Source organism: Aureobasidium melanogenum (genome assembly GCF_000721775.1).
Source record: "Aureobasidium melanogenum CBS 110374 unplaced genomic scaffold scaffold_12, whole genome shotgun sequence".
In the NCBI taxonomy this organism is placed as follows: domain Eukaryota; kingdom Fungi; phylum Ascomycota; class Dothideomycetes; order Dothideales; family Saccotheciaceae; genus Aureobasidium; species Aureobasidium melanogenum.
The window spans coordinates 121474-137412 of NW_024470064.1; the positions used below are offsets into that span (position 1 = coordinate 121474).

The 15939-nt window shown below is 49.7% G+C and overlaps 8 protein-coding genes across 8 annotated transcripts; 5 read left to right on the forward strand and 3 right to left on the reverse strand.

Moving 5' to 3' along the window:
* Positions 1 to 593: 593 nt before the first annotated feature.
* M437DRAFT_50013 (alpha/beta-hydrolase) lies at positions 594 to 1772 on the forward strand (the record flags this gene model as incomplete). The annotated part of the gene is made up of 1 exon (XM_041021931.1): positions 594 to 1772. One exon carries the CDS (start codon positions 594 to 596, stop codon positions 1770 to 1772), a length of 1179 nt encoding a protein of 392 aa, XP_040879124.1.
* A 471-nt stretch (positions 1773 to 2243) lies between these two features.
* On the forward strand, positions 2244 to 3083 carry M437DRAFT_75787 (uncharacterized protein; the record flags this gene model as incomplete). Its single annotated transcript, XM_041026485.1, has 1 exon — positions 2244 to 3083. One exon carries the CDS (start codon positions 2244 to 2246, stop codon positions 3081 to 3083), a length of 840 nt encoding a protein of 279 aa, XP_040879125.1.
* Positions 3084 to 3765: 682 nt separating this feature from the next.
* On the reverse strand, positions 3766 to 4194 carry M437DRAFT_50307 (uncharacterized protein; the record flags this gene model as incomplete). Its single annotated transcript, XM_041021982.1, has 2 exons — positions 3766 to 3947; positions 4065 to 4194. The coding sequence occupies 2 exons, from the start codon at positions 4192 to 4194 to the stop codon at positions 3766 to 3768; spliced, it is 312 nt and encodes a 103-aa protein (XP_040879126.1).
* Positions 4195 to 4971: 777 nt separating this feature from the next.
* On the forward strand, positions 4972 to 6072 carry M437DRAFT_66547 (uncharacterized protein; the record flags this gene model as incomplete). The annotated part of the gene is made up of 3 exons (XM_041024774.1): positions 4972 to 4993; positions 5058 to 6025; positions 6055 to 6072. 3 exons carry the CDS (start codon positions 4972 to 4974, stop codon positions 6070 to 6072), a joined length of 1008 nt encoding a protein of 335 aa, XP_040879127.1.
* Positions 6073 to 6916: 844 nt separating this feature from the next.
* Positions 6917 to 8410, reverse strand: M437DRAFT_66548 (uncharacterized protein; the record flags this gene model as incomplete). The annotated part of the gene is made up of 2 exons (XM_041024775.1): positions 6917 to 8113; positions 8348 to 8410. 2 exons carry the CDS (start codon positions 8408 to 8410, stop codon positions 6917 to 6919), a joined length of 1260 nt encoding a protein of 419 aa, XP_040879128.1.
* A 76-nt stretch (positions 8411 to 8486) lies between these two features.
* Positions 8487 to 8844, forward strand: M437DRAFT_75791 (uncharacterized protein; the record flags this gene model as incomplete). Its single annotated transcript, XM_041026486.1, has 2 exons — positions 8487 to 8698; positions 8793 to 8844. 2 exons carry the CDS (start codon positions 8487 to 8489, stop codon positions 8842 to 8844), a joined length of 264 nt encoding a protein of 87 aa, XP_040879129.1.
* Positions 8845 to 9196: 352 nt separating this feature from the next.
* Positions 9197 to 10174, reverse strand: M437DRAFT_75792 (uncharacterized protein; the record flags this gene model as incomplete). Its single annotated transcript, XM_041026487.1, has 2 exons — positions 9197 to 9879; positions 9940 to 10174. The coding sequence occupies 2 exons, from the start codon at positions 10172 to 10174 to the stop codon at positions 9197 to 9199; spliced, it is 918 nt and encodes a 305-aa protein (XP_040879130.1).
* A 1187-nt stretch (positions 10175 to 11361) lies between these two features.
* On the forward strand, positions 11362 to 15606 carry M437DRAFT_85017 (uncharacterized protein; the record flags this gene model as incomplete). Its single annotated transcript, XM_041028209.1, has 2 exons — positions 11362 to 11376; positions 11437 to 15606. 2 exons carry the CDS (start codon positions 11362 to 11364, stop codon positions 15604 to 15606), a joined length of 4185 nt encoding a protein of 1394 aa, XP_040879131.1.
* Positions 15607 to 15939: the final 333 nt, after the last annotated feature.

A 15939-nucleotide genomic window follows, 5' to 3' on the forward strand; every position in this document is an offset into this window, starting at 1 on the left:
GTCAGATACTGACTGACACGATTGAAGCCTTCGTCGTAGCCAGACGAGCATCAACACTCGTTGCACCTTCCAACCGTCTCGCTGGGACTTGATTGTTGATCACCCCGTTGATCTGTCCTCCATGCGCTGCGCTCGTGCCAGGTTGATCTCGAGAAAAGGTGTCTCCGAGGGTGCCCTGATACGCCCATAGCAAGCTAAAAAAGATGCCATATAAAGATGAGTGGGGTCCCAGGGCCCAACAAAGGCAGCTTCAAACATCCTGACTTGAGAGTCTCTGGCGGATGGCTCATGGCCCGCGCACACTTTGCGACTGCGCAGCTCGGACATTGACAACTCCGGTCATGGAATGGACGGACGACTCAACATCCGCCAGATATAAATTATTATGCTGGATCATCAAGCATCTCGTAGCTTATTATCACGCAAATCAAAGACTGACCTCGGCAATGCGGAGCGCTGGAGCTCCAGCTTACGACTCCTCTCTGACGTGACCATCGTAGTTTATTAATCTATCCTATGGGGTACATCTCTTGCTCCATCCCGGCATAATAATTTTTGTGCACAGCCGTCTTGACCATTGCCAGATATTCATCATGACTTCGCTTGAACCATTGCCGCTGCCAGAGGGCCTGGAAGAATCATACATTGACTGCACAGACTCATGCGGACTCGTGTTCCATATCATCTCTGCTGGACAGAAGAACAAGCCACTGATACTCTTGACCCATGGATTTCCAGAGATTGCCTTTTCATGGCGGAAAATCATGCCAGCTCTGGCAGCACAAGGATACTATGTTGTTGCACCGGATCAACGAGGATATGGCAGAACCACTGGCTGGGACACACGGCCATTCCATGAAGTCGACTTGAACCAGTTTACCATGACAAATTTGGTCAGAGATCTGGTGTGTCTGGTCTACGCACTGGGCTACAAAGAAGTTCATTGCCATATTGGACACGACTTTGGTGCTGTTTCAAGTGCCATGGCACCTCTTATGCGACCTGACATGTTCAAAAGCTGCATTCAGATGTCGCATCCTCACCATGCACCGCCGACTCCATCTTTCGAAGTCCAGGCCTCAGCAGAACCTATACCAAATCCTGGATCAGGCTCAAAACCAAAAATGGACATTCAAGCAGAACTTGCTAAACTCGATCCTCCTAGAAAACACTACAAATGGTACAACTCGACATCAAGCGCTTCGAAAGACTGGGAGACAGCATCGCAGGGACTGCATGATTTTCTTCGAGGGTACTTCCACGTCAAATCAGCCGACTGGCCACACAATGAACCAAAGCCATTAAAGGCATGGTCAGCCGCCGAACTGGAACAGATGCCTCACTACTACATCATGCCAAGAGATTGTAGCATGCCAAAGACGATATCCGACATGATGACAAGTGAAGATGGCTCTGCGACCAGAGGCTGGCTGCCTGATTCGGAACTGGCCGTGTATGTGAACGAGTGGCAGCGCGTAGGATTCCAAGGTGGACTGAACTGGTATCGAGCGCAGACCAGTTCGTCACAGATTCAAAAGGCAGACATGTTGTTGTTTGCAGGAAAGAAGATCGAGGTGCCTTGTGCATTCATAAGTGGTGAACAGGACTGGGGTAACTACCAGCAGCCTGGAGCGCTTGACGGCTACAAAAATAGTTGCTCAGACTTTCGAGGGGTCACGTTCATTCCACATGCGGGGCACTGGGTGCAGCAAGAGCAGGCCGAGAAAGTGATTGAGGCGGTGAGCAAGTTCCTCGATGCACTCTCTGCGTAGAGGTCAGATGGCAGTCTTAGGTGCATATTGTATGTATTATGCATGGACCTTCACATGTCAAGTCGAGGTATAACAATGCATTCGTGCACGTGCCTCTTCCATGACTTCTTTGTTCAAAATCGAAGACCAGCGAAAGAGAAGCATGAGAACGGTATGCCGTCAGCTGCCCAGCAACCACTGAAAAGAATTTTACCAGAAAGCTCCATAGTCATCCAGAGTTTTTCACTGCTTCGTCTCCTCTCTGTGAGCCAACACGGTGATCGAGGAAGATCGTGATATACGTCAGGGAGATTTTTGCGTGCAAACCCCTCCAAGGAAAGTCGGGCCAGACCCCGCCTAAATCCTCTTCCTTCAGTCATCAACCCATCGCCCAAAACCATCGCTTCTGTACTACCACGCCCTGTACACATCCCGGACACTCTCTGAAACACACCGTTCGATATCAGTAGCCTTCTTTTCCCTCTGGCAACGATGGATTCGATGCGCAGCCTCAACACATCGCTGCCGCGCACCTCGCCTCGTCGCAACCAACAACCCCCGGAAGAACTCCTCTCTGCCTTCAAGGCTGCCGCTCTTTCCGTCACAAACCTCTACAAGAATGCTGCATCTGAGCAGGCACGATCACGGGCTGCTGGCTATCAAGATGCCTTGGACGACTTACTCTCTTTCCTCGACAAGGAGAACCTCGGCCTCGATGACGGAGAGGGTTGGAGGGTCAGGCAATGGGCCACCGAGCGTTTTGATGGAGCACATTCCGCCAGCCGGGATAGCGATGATGAAGACGAGGAACAAGAAGAGCAGCCAAGAAGCTCCAGCCCTGAGGTCGTAAGGAAGCCTACCATGGCTCCTGCTGTGACTCAGGAACAACCACAACTCGATCCTATCATCGTCCACTCCGATACACCTTCTCTTCCGCAGCAACAGCAATCACAAGCCACACGCTCAGATACCGCTGTTCCTCAGGCAGATGCCTTTACGTTTCGCTCATCATTGGCATACCCACCATCACACCTCGAACGGGAAGTAGACATGGATGGATCCAACAATGGTCCCATTGACTCGCCCAATTCGTCAACTTCAAATAACCCACTCAGGCTTGAAGTCCACCCCAGACGACGACACAACCACACCCGTTCAAACAACACCAACAATACCAACAGGATCACATCGATAAACCTTGGATCTCTAGGCTCTGGTGCTGGTTCCAAGCGCAAAAACCTTGGAGACTTTTTCGACATCTCCGGACTATCGTTCGGAAACAACAGCAGAGATGGTTCTGATCGCGGAGGAAAGAGAGGGAGACATGCATGAGTTCGCCCCCTGATTTTGTTCATTCTTCTTTTTTTCTTGCAGGACTGCATCACACAAACATTCCCAAATACCCAATACAGCTTTGTCCGTTTTTTGTTGTTAGTCGTTCATTTTCCTTTTGTTCTTTCTTTCTCGGAATACTCAGCAATGAATCACGACATACTTTAGTTTAGTTTTGCGCTTACTTCGTTTCTTTGCATATCAGCGTGCGGCATAGGGAAGGTCCAGCTGCTTTCTTGTCTTTGATTCTACTGTCTGTTGCATACCGAATGTGGGTGGATACTCTTCTTTTACCACCTCTGCTGTCGTTGTTCTTGTGATTTTCTAGTACTTAAACCACTATACCCTCAAACAATTTATCACGATTAATGCTTTTCAGCTTTTCCTTCTTCTTTGCCGTGACAGCCGACTCTCCCGTCTGCTTACTGCAGTGCCCCCCTCCAGTGACATGTCTTCGTGCACAGCTGGGTAAGGCTGCTGACAGCTTCATGCAGAAACCGTATGTACCTTTCCACCTGCAGGTCCACATCAGGACATTGCAAGTAGCCGTCTTTGATACACTACAGATGTCCACTCAACAGACCGTGCAGACCTTTTCACCAAGTATCTACCCACACGCAACCTGTACATAAAAGTTTTGACCAAACCCTTTTTTGGTTGAGGATTTTGGTGATCAAGTGCATCACATGAAGGCTCTCCACAAGCCCAAACCCATCAGCATACCACTCAACCCAGTGATACCTAGTCTCCTGGCAGACATTGTGAGCTTAGAACCTGATCTCAGGATTTCTTGCTCGCGGGTGCGGAGTTCGCGGTGGCCGGACCAGTAGGTATAGGCTCCTAGAGCACCGAATGCTGTTGCACCTATTCTTTTATCAGTACATTTTCCTAGCGAAACAGAGAGATAGCAAAGAATGAGAAAAGAAGACAGAGAGATAGCAGAAGGATGAAAAAAAGATGGGGAGCGAGAAATGTGCATACCCATCACTCTACAACTCAAACAATCATAATTTGCTTGTTCTCTAGCAATGACCTTTTTCAAGGGCTCGGGCTGTGTGTCTCTGGCGGCTAGTTGGGCGTATATATCCGAGTCTTGTGGTGATTTTGACATTTTTGCTTTGGCGATCTGATGAGTTTTGCTGATCTGGTTGAAGTGGAGGTGTTTGAGGTTGATGTAAAGACTTGTTGGTGGCTTGACTGGTGGATGCGCGGGATGGGTGGCTGTGGCGCAGAGCCTAGAGGTCTTTGGTGCAGTTGCAGACAGAGTAGCAGACTAGACTGTTACAGGACAAGGGCAGGACGGAAAGGCAGTGGGCGAGACACGAGGCCCTGTGGGTCTCTTGGCCGTCTTGCAGTTGCTGCTCCACTCTGTCCCCTTCTCCATCCTCCCCTTGTTGACCGTTCGTCTTTTGCGCAACCACCAAGCTGAGATCTTCAAACGCGACACGCAATTTTACTACCCTCGCACTAATAAACAACCTTGTATTAACTACACAGCACTTCACTCGCTTTCGCTGCTGTTTCTTCTCGTCTCTCGCTTCTTTTGTTGTCTTTCTTTCTAGCAGCGCAGGTCGTTTATTATACCTTCTCCATTCTTTGCTCTTACGACGTCTGTTCTTCCCCTTCCCCCTCTTTGCTCGCGCCGGCCGTTGAAAAGCGGTGCCATTTCGCGATAACAAACCAAACCCTTCCTTGCCATCTGCGCCCACCCGGCCTTCGTCGCACAACCAGCCTCCTTGATTAATCCACTTGAACAAAGCACAAGAGGACAAAGAAAACAAACCAAATCTTCCTTGTCGCCTTTGTGTTAGGTCTCCGAGATTGCGACGCCTATACCGACAGCCCCCGACGACACAACAAAGAGCTTACACCGACGAACCTCTCAGCCATGGAATCTACCTTTTCCAACGGTGCGCCTCCTATCTCTTCTGGCTTAAATCAACAAGATGCCTTATACTAACAATATGCTATCAGTGCATCCTCATGTTGAAAGGGCTTTGCACACTCTCTTCAAGCGTAACTGCGTCGACTGTCCTGGAACCACCCCTTCTTGCCCCTCGTGTTCCGGAGGCAAAGTCTGCTCACTAGTCCCTCAATCTTGCGACACTTGCGCATACACAACTTGCGTCGTCTCCAACGATGCCCCATCACAACACTCTGGTCCCAATGTCGGTGCCATTGCCGGAGGAGTAATAGGAGGCGTCTTCTTCATCGGTCTTATCGTCTTTGCCTTTTACTGGTTTGTGATACGACCGCGCCGCGTAAGATTGGAAGAAGAATGGGAAGAGGAGGATGAAGCAGAGAACCGCAAGTCCAACTTCAACATGCACAGATCCGAACGCGCGTCGGTACATACTGTGCACTCGGTCGCCAACAGCATCCTCAGCCGCGCTTCCAACTTCATCCCTATCGCATACATTCCTGGAGTCATGAACAGAAACGGCAACCAAGAACATGTTCCTCCTGTGCCGCCGATCCCTGCTGCTCATGGCCCACCTGTCAGCGGTCATTCGTCTAATGGAGAAGCTCTGTTCTTTAGCCCTGCCGACCTTCGCGACTCGACATACTCGGATTCGTCTTCATTGGACAACCGCAGCACTTTCTTCGGTCGACCCAGTATTACACCCTCACTCGCTCGCAGCAGCATTGCCACCTACCGCGACGATGCCGTGGTGAACCCCATGCCCGCCCAAACCGTTCTACGCGGAAAAGCAAACGTCGTCAGCGTAAAGAGTGGAAACAGTGGCACACCAACCTCAACACCACCTCAAACCACTCCCGCCGATGAAATCGCAAACCCACTAAACAGAAGCGCCAGCGGCAGAAAACTAAACATTGTCATGCCGACTTCAGTCGATGCCATCAGACCCGGCTCCTCAAACTCGAACTCCTCACAACAAACCCTTAGCAGTGCAAGCTATGGCAAGCCCACTTTACTCACTGTAGGAGGCGGAAAATCCAAAAAAGGCAGATTCCCAATTTCGCCTGAATCTTCTTCCATTACTTCGCAAACGAAACCGAATGTCTCGAGTCCATTGGCGAGTTCTACAGCCACAACACCGGATCAAGAAATCGACGCTTCGCCATTCTCAGATGCTGCGAGCATTTCTCCTCCTGTACAGCCGAAAAGAACACCTGGAGGTTTATCGGCTGTGATTGAAGAGACGGCTAGTATGAGAGGTAGTCTTGCAGCACGGAGGTTGAGCAGACAACAATATCAGGTTCCTCGTGGTGAAAGTCCTTTTGGGGACGAGCACGAGGCTTGATTTTTGCTGGCCTACGTTTTGCTGTTTCTTATGACCCTTGGCGAGATGGGCGCTTTTTATGTTGATGTCATTTGCACCTCTGTTTTCTATCCTCTCTCACGTCGATACCTCTCTTCTCACCTTTACACGACCACCGAACCTCTTTTTTCTTTCGACTTTTTTGCTTGGGCGCTATTCACACTGGAGGGGCATCTTATCTTGCGCTGGACGTTTGTAGATGGGATTTGTTTTGTTGCTTTTGCTTGCCTTTACAAAACGCGGGTTAGCTTTGGATGTTTTTCTTTTCAGCGAGGTTTGCCCCTTTTTATGGTTTCCTCTTTTGCTTCTTCTCGGGATAGCCTTTTTGCACCTTTTGAATTCTACATCATTTCTGGATATGACCTCGCTGCTCTTGACTCGTCCTTGGATGCAAGTTGTGTGATATGTGTGATATGTGTATGTTTTGCTTTGAGTGTGTGATTTCTAGCAAATGAGCAAAATTGCGTCGAAGAAGTGAGAGGAAGATGTTTCTTGGGTTCATATGTTTCTGCTGTCTCCTCTTTTATCTTTCTTTCTGTTTCTGCAAAGCTAAATAACCCTCACGCCTCCCCCATCAATCACAAGTTCGAACCCTACATTCCTATCCCTCTCACTCCCCTCCTTTCCCCATTGATTGACGCTGACTCTGAATTTCGCTTCCCTCACCGCTGCATCCCTAGCTCCTCTTTGTCTCAAAGCTGTTTCTGCATCGATGTCTTTGTTGAAGCCTTGGACTGGGAGTTTGGAGATTATAAGGCGGAGAGATGGAAGAGTTGCGAATGGGGGTGGTAAAGCCGGAGGGAGAGATAAGAACGAGGGAAGAGTGGAAGGGGTTGTGGTGTTTGTAGAGGAAGCTGAAGGGCCAGACAAGTGCGAGGTGGTGTAGAACACTGGAGCTTGAAGAGTAACAGCCACACGTTTTAATGTCGATGCCAGAGCTGGTAATTTCCCTGTCGTCGAGGAGGCTGAGGTAGGAGCAACCGCAATCTTGTCTTCCCAGAAATAAGCAGATGGGCGGGAAATCAAAATGGCGCCTAATCTTCTTTCTTTACTCGTGTTGGAAGGAGAAAGAAAGTAGCCAGGTAGAGAAGAAATCGTGGTGATGAGGGAAGGTAAAGAGGTCGGGTGGTAGATGTGGATGTGAGAGAGTGCGGTGTGGACTTTGGCTTGAGCTTCCAAGAGGGAGAGGGTGGGATTTCTGGAGAGCAGGTGGCTGAGGAGGATTTGAGAGAGTCGAGGGATGTTGACGAGACTGGTCGAGAGGAGGGCTATCGCTTTTGGTGTGGGTTTGTTATGTCGACTGGGGGGATTGGTTTGTTGTGCTGAGTTGTGGAGTGGTTGATCTGATTGGTCTTCGGTTTGGAATGTCATGGCATCCGTTTGGGCAGCTGCAGATGCATCTAGTGTCGAATGCTCCTCCGTAGGTTGCTCCATATCGTCTCCGGCATGATCTGATGTCGTTCCCAAACCATCTCCCACCTCATCAACCGCATCTCCCACTTCTGCCCCTTCCACTTCACCGTCTCCACCTCCCAGCACCAAACTCGCAATCACCCAGTACAAAAACTCAGTCTTACCGGACTTGGGCACATGACTGCTAATCTCAATAATGGGAGGTGCCGGTATGGTAGAGAAGTTTGTAGGGTCGTATGGTTTGGTGTGAGTTGAGAGAAGCTTGTCCAAAGCAGGGACCCCGAGTTTTGAGTTTGAGGATGGGTCGTGTAGGAGGCGGAGGGTTGTTAGAAGCTTCTGTGGTGTTAGTAAAGAGTAATGATAGGAGTGGAAGTGATGGTGATGCTAGGGGTATAAAAATCTTGTGGGCTTGATGGGAGCGAAACGTAATGATTTGGATATGCATCTTTTTTTTTTGGTCTTGGTATAGTGTGTACAGCTTTGTTACGTCTGGAAGATGACCAAATTGAAAGAAACAAGAAACAATGATTGTGGTGCAAAACAAACAGAAAAACAATAAAAACTCACCTCATCCAACCTCTGACTTCGCACCTGACCCAGCTCCCTCGTCCCCAGATCTTCAGCAGACATCTCTTGCTTCCTTCTTACCACCAACACCGATTTTCCACTCTACAACTTCAACAATCCCCTCTTCTTCGTCTTTGCAATGGCGCCAACAATCCACCCTTTCCACCCTTTCGATCTCGAACAAAAAGTTCAAATCCTCCCCACGGGAAAACTGCGCAAACCTCAAGCCCAGCAGAAACTCTCCGACTGCGCGTTGATGGAGATTATGCAGTTCAATTGTGATGTGCAAGCACACAAAAAACACAAGAATGGGATTGTGGTGTGTGAGCCGATTCAGAGGGTTTTTAGAAGGTGAGCTACAAGGAGAAGAAAGATGGAGAGAGAGCAAGAGAAGAGGGTGCGGGGAAATGAGACGGCCAATGATAGGCTGACGAAGGTTGTTTAGGTGTAAAGATGGACTTATGGTTGAGACGACGGCTTGGGAGACGGAGAGTTGATGGCGAAATGGCTGCTTTGTATTGACATGGCGTTGGATGATGGGCATGGAGTTCTGGTAATAGGCAGGCGTCATGGAGTTCATTTCTTTTTATTCTCCTTTTTTCTTCCCTGGCGCAAAGGAAGGAGCCTACTACGCATATATCGAAACGGGAAGAAAGCAATCGCTCGCAAGATATAAGATCAAAGAACAACGCTGGTGGCACTTCAAAGGCATAGCAAGTGTGTGATTGATTTTGGGGGTATCTCATGACTGCCTTTAATTTTGCTCATGTCCATTCCATGCCCCATCCCCAGCCAAAAACTCCCATGAAAGAACAAAACGCCTCGCTAAAGATGAGAATTTTGGGTTGATCAAATATGCACAGCGCCTCTTCCTCTTCGCCAATGATTGCGGTCGTGGTTAACCATCAATCCACCACCTCTACGTATCAAATCAGCCATACTGGCAGCCTTGTCACTTCCATAATCATTCGAGTATCCATCTAGCCTGATGTCTCCATCTGCATCCTTCGTTGTGGGAAGAGGATCTTCACCGTCCTCCTGCAAGTCTGAGATGGTTTCTTGCCATAGCATATCCTTAGCCTTGTCGACAATCGGTTGGCGTGAACGAGCTTTGTTGGCGGTTGTGAGTTTGCGTAGAGCATGCTCGGCTTGGACACCTTCGTCTGTTGCGCGCTCGCGGATGCGTCTCGGGTCTTGTTCTCGTTGTGTGAAAAGGGCGGTACTTTGCCAGGCGTGACGGCTGGGCAGCGGTGGGAAATGTGAAGGAATGTATGCGTATTGCTGGGCGGCAGGGGTGACCAACTCTGGCCCAAGCATGGGAGCAAGATCGGGTGGAGGAGCTTCGTCTGGTCGTGGGGGTGGTATGGTAGGATTGGCAATGTCGTCCGGTAGGCGCAGATCAAGGTGCGGATCCAGGTGATGTGATTCCAGACCAGCTTCTGCGAGAGCGAATATGAAATCTTGCGGTATGGCCGTCGTCCGTCGCGAGGCTCGCATCGAGTCTTTGACTGTGGTGAGGAAGTTGGTCATGTCTGGATTGCGTCGCATTAGCCATTTGTGCGCACTTTGTTCTTTGTTAACAAATTTCTCACATTCATCAACCTCTGCGCGGAACATCTCCAGCGCTGAAGGCTTGACACTGTCATAGCCGACGACGGTCAAGGCGGTGCAGATGGAGCGCAATAGCTGCGCCTGCACAAAAGCTTCATCTTGCGGCGCGGGCTCGGTCGCTGGCGGCAGTTGTTGGATGTGACTGAGTTGATGTGTACGCTTGATTGTTGATCCGGCTCTTTGTCTCTTCAGAGGATTTTGCGGTGCCGATGACATGTTTTGTCGTGTGTTGCTGTATAGAGATGATGTAGCGCTTCTGAGAGTCGCGATTCGTCTCGGCCCAAGCCGCGACTGCCTCTCCGCGTTCAACACCCACGCCGCGACCCTGTCTCGATCAGAATAGTAACCCATCGTCACCTCACGTCGAGTAACGAAAGACAAGGTTATGTTGAGACCGAGTAATCAAGTAGTCGAATCGATGGTTCTCCGTCTTCCATTACGGTGAGCTCTTGTTGCCTCTTGAGTGCCCGACTTGACAGCTCAGAAGTGATTCGACGCAGCCTTTCACATCTTCACATGCCAATTCCTCCAATATAACAATAATCCGAGGTCACTCAAGATTCACATTATCGCTATGGGCCATGCAACTTCAACAACTCCGGAACACTAAAGATCTGCTCGCTCATTCACAGCAGTTAGGTACTAAGCTATCACTATAACACACCTACTTGACCATTGCATAGTAGAACAAATGCTAGCAACCAAATGTTCCTACATCAGCCACAGATAGTATAACGATATGGACATCGACTTAGGAGCCAGACGACAACAAGCTTCAAATCGTCCAACGCACAAAACTCGCACATCCGTAGTAGAATCTCCCCCAGCCGTAGACTTGTTGGTAACCGGCTCGTACAAAAGTCCATCTCGGCACTTGACTTTGTCTTCGGAAGTTGGACATGACCACGAATGGCATCAATCTCATACGAATCGCGTCTGATCGATGAGATTAAACGTCTTCCAGGACACGGACGCGTCGACGCTGAACCGGCACATGGCAAATCTGTCAAGAACATGTCAACTTGTTCGGCGAGACTCATGGAAGAAGCATTGCGGAATCGCCTTCGGGAATGAAAATTGTCGGCCTGACTCTCATGATTGGTTGAGGCATCCGAGCAGAAGACAAAAGCTCGGGCGCTTCCGAGCTCGCTCGGCGTCGCGACCAATCATAGGGAGGCAGGCTTCGATATCAACTCGGCATCTCTTCTGTATGTCGTACGCTTGCAACGGATATGTGGACCTGTGCTTGATAATTGTGCGGAAACATCGAGTAAGCAGTATTTGCCGTCTGAGATATATAGTTTGAGGAACCCCTTTCAAGATGGGCATCCATATCTGTGTTTGCGCCTTCTCGCTATTATTCTCCAAGCCACTTCTACGGGCATACGCTCAGGCTCTTGAAAATGGCTGAGAAAGAGGTAAGTAAAATAGGATTCCTCCTTTCTAAAGTATAGATCATTCATACTGATACTATCTAGGTGAACGAGCTGCCAGTCTACAGACCAGATGGTCGCCGCCTTGGTGTTGTTTTCGAGAACATCACCGTCACAGGCGTAGCAGCAGAAGAAAACACAGTCACAGATTTCGCCCAGGTGCTAGAGAACATCATCACATTACCCTACCAGGCTGTAAAATTATTCGCTGGCAACCGCCGAAAGAATGTTCGCAACTTGATCCAAGATGTTTCTGGAGTCGTTCAGCCTGGAGAAACGCTACTCGTACTAGGAACTCCTGGAGCCGGATGCTCGACGACACTACGTGCCATTGCTAGTGATATCGAGTCTTTTGTTGGTGTAGAAGGTCAGGTCGACTATTCTACTATCCCTTCCGCTGAAGCCAGAAAGTTGTACAAGTCGGAGATTGTCTATAACAACGAGGAGGACAACCATTTCCCAAAGCTGTCTGTTGGAAATACGCTCGATTATGCCTTGGAATTGCGCAAGCCAGCAAAGGACGAACAAAAGAAGGCCGACTTCAAGCAGAACATGCGATCAAAACTTCTTGACAAGTTTGGCATTTCGCACACCATCAACACCATTGTCGGAAACTCTTTTGTAAGAGGTGTATCTGGTGGTGAGCGCAAGCGTGTGTCACTGGCTGAAGTCTTGACGACAAATCCGGCTGTTGCATGTTTCGACAATCCTTCTCGTGGTCTGGATTCTTCATCTGCTCTCGCCTTCTGTCGCCTACTCAAGGATATGTCGAGAAAGACTGGCATGGCCAACATTGTCACCATGTATCAAACATCACAATCCATCTACGATCAATGCTTCGACCGTGTACTCGTCCTTTACAAGGGCAGAATGATCTTCTCTGGAAGAGCCGCTGCTGCACGTCAATACTTCATCGATCTTGGTTACCACTGCGAACCCAGACAGACCACACCTGATTTTTTGACTGCCGTCACATCCGTGACCGAGCGAACTGTTCGCAGCGACCATGTTGGCCCCGTCCCTTCGACACCAGACGAGTTCGCACAGGCTTTCAGAGAGAGCGCGTTTTACACAGAGATGCAACAGGATATCGCAGCCTACCGCGCCGAGCACGCTTCGAACGCATCTTACGTCAACGACTTCAAGGCTGAAGTCCAGCGAGTCCGCTCATCTGGTGTCAGCAAGACAGCGGCAGAGCCACACTCGCTACCCCAGCAAGTCGTTACCGCCATGAAACGTCACTACCAACTCACCTGGGGTGATCGTAACACTCTCTACACCCTCCTCATGCTCAATGCTGTCAACGCTGTCATTACTGGTTCCGCTTTCTACATGGCACCTAAGACTGCAACTGGTTCTTACGAGCGTGGTGGTGCTATCTTCTTCTCTTTGATTTACTTCTTCCTCAACGCGCTTGCCGAAACTCCCGCCACTGTGCTTTCTCGCTCGATCGTCGTCAAGCAGAGAAAGCTTGGTCTTTCTCACCCGTCTGCTTACGTTCTGGCTCAGACTATCGCTGACCTTCCTATCTCACTGTTCCAAGCCCTGGTCTTTTCTTGCTGTTACTACTTCATGCTTGGTCTCGGCAAGACGGCATCTCAATTCTTCATCTTCTCCCTTATCGTCTGGGTCCACTACGGAGCTACCAGTGCTTTGTTCCGCATGATCGGCGCAATCGCTCCCAACCTCAATCTCGCGTTGTTGATGGCTGGAGCTGCGATTCCTCCCTGCCTTACATACTCTGGTTTCGCTCCTCCATGGCCGACTTTGCACAAGTGGGGTAGCTGGATCCGCCGCATCTCACCCTCACCCTGGGCTTTGGAAGCCCTGATGGGAAACGAGTTTTACGACATTACGCTCTCTTGCACTGATTCTCAGATGGTTCCTAGTGGTCCCGGCTACAATAACCTTGCCAATCAGGGCTGCACATTGCCTGGTAGTGTCAAGGGCAGTCCGGATGTACCTGGTTCAACTTACCTCGCGTTGACATATGACATGCACAGATCCAATCTTTGGAGAAACTTTGGTATTATCCTTGCCATGTGGGCCATCTACACCATCATTGCAGCCGTCGGTCTTGCCTTTACTGCTCGCGAACAGGGTGGTGCTAGCGGTCACGTCTTCAAGCGTGGTGCTCAGACCGAGACTATGCCAACCACTGCCAACTCCAGTGGCATGACACTCGGCGAGCAAGACCTTGAAAAGCAACCCAGCCGTACCGTTGAGAACTTGACCCTGGACCCCGCATCTTCTGCCTCTTCAGCCACTCACATCGACGATAATGCCAGCGAACATGGAAAGGTCGGAGACAATGGATCTTCATTCACCTTCGAGAATGTCAACTACTTCGTGAACGTGGCAGATGGCGAAAAGCAGCTCCTTCAGAACGTCTCTGCCTACGCCCGTCCAGGTCAACTTACTGCCCTAATGGGAGCTTCTGGAGCTGGAAAGACTACTCTCTTGGACACTATCAGTCAGAGAAAGAGTGAAGGCCGCGTTGAAGGTGCCATGAGACTCAATGGTCATCCTCTTGACGCTACCTTCGGAAGATCTTGTGGTTTTGCCATGCAGCAAGATGTGCATGAGCCATTCTCGACTGTCAGAGAAGCCCTTCAATTCTCTGCTGAGCTCCGCCAACCTGCTGATGTTCCTCATGCTGAGAAGATGGAGTACTGCGAGTATATCATCAAGCTGCTCGAATTAGGCCCTATCGCCGATGCTCTCATTGGTACACCCGGTGAGGGTGGTCTCGGAGTCGAGGAGCGCAAGCGTGTCACCATTGCAGTTGAGCTCGCTGCTAAACCAAGCTCACTCCTGTTCCTAGATGAGCCTACAAGTGGTCTAGATTCGCAAGCTGCTTACAGTATTGTCCACTTCCTGCAGAGAATCGCAAGGGAGGGCATCCCCATTATCTGTACTATCCATCAGCCATCCGGTGTGCTCTTTGAAATGTTCGATCACGTCCTTCTCCTCGCACCTGGCGGTCGTACCATTTACTTCGGTGAGACTGGCAAGAACTCTGGAAAGGTTGTCGAGTACTTCGATCGTTATGGCGCACACATGAACGAATCCGAGAATCCTGCCGAATTCATCATCTCCACCGTCTCTGGCGCCGACAACTCCGCTGTCTGGCACGACAACTGGCTTCAATCACCTGAGAAGGCTCGTGTTCAGCAGACTATCGAGATGATCAACGAGAAGGCATCTGTTGTCGTCCAGTCTACTTCCTCCAGCAAGGGTGAATTTGCTATGCCCATCTGGCCTCAGATCAAGGCTGTTACCAAGCGTCATTGGATCTCGGTCTGGCGTGATGGCAGCTACAACTTCAGTCGCTTCTTCAAATTCTTGTGGTGTGAGCTTTTCATCTCCTTCACCTATTTCATGGTCAAGACCGATATCCAAGGTTTGCAGAACAACATGCTCAACCTTCTCATCATTGTTCAGATCATTCCTGCTGTCGCTCCTGATCTTCAGTCCATGTGGTTCAGCAAGTGGGCAACGTTCGAAGCCCGCGAGAGAAACGGCATCTATTCCTGGAAGGCTCTGACAACTGCCATGATCTCTGTCGAAGTGCCTTATATGATTGTCGGCTTTACTCTGATCTACTTCTGCATGTACTGGACAGTCGGCTATAGCACCGAGACCACCATCGCAGGTTACGAGTACCTCCAATTCATCACCTGTGGTATCTTCGCTTTAACCTGGAACCAAGTTCTTGCAACCATGTTCTCCAACATGCAGACTTGTGGTCTTGCCTCTGCACTTTTCTGGAATATCCTTATGATTTTTAACGGTACACTGATCCCTCACGCCGCACTCAACGACTTCTACCGCAATTGGCTCTACTGGCTCGACCCCTTCCGCTGGTTCTTCGGCGGCAGCGTGAGCAACCTTTTGAAGCCTGTTCCTGTCAATTGCTCTGCCAATGACCTTGCTCGCTTCGATCCTCCCGCTGGCCAAACTTGTGCTGCGTATGCTGCCGACTACCTTGCCCGCAGCACTGGATACCTTGTTAATCCTGACGCAACTGAGAACTGTGGATATTGTCCTTATTCTACTGGATCAGAGTATGCAGCTACCATGGACTATTACTACAGCCAGAGATGGAGGGATTGGGGTATCTTTTTGGTGTTTGCGGTGGTGTCTAATGTTGCGCTAATCTACTTTATTACTTGGTTTACCAGGGTTAGAGGTAGAAAGACCAAGAGCGCTTGAGGGAGTCTCGGTTTCACGCATTCGTTGTATATTTCTTTAATTTAGCGTTTTGAACAGATACCCTTTAGACTTACATAGATAATCATGCCACAAAAGGCAAATCGATACACACCACAAACAATGAACAGATACAATTCCCAGTACTGTTTCCATCCGTGGATACCGATGCTTGAGAGTACAAAATTCGATACAGAGAAGGATTTGATGATGACCTCCCTCGCCATGCTAAGCCAATGTCGCTCAACAAGGTGTGCTCACTACATCTGAGCCTACCTGATCGTTCATTCTACTACAACGATGTTGTCGTCGATGCTCTATTTCTTCATGTGATTT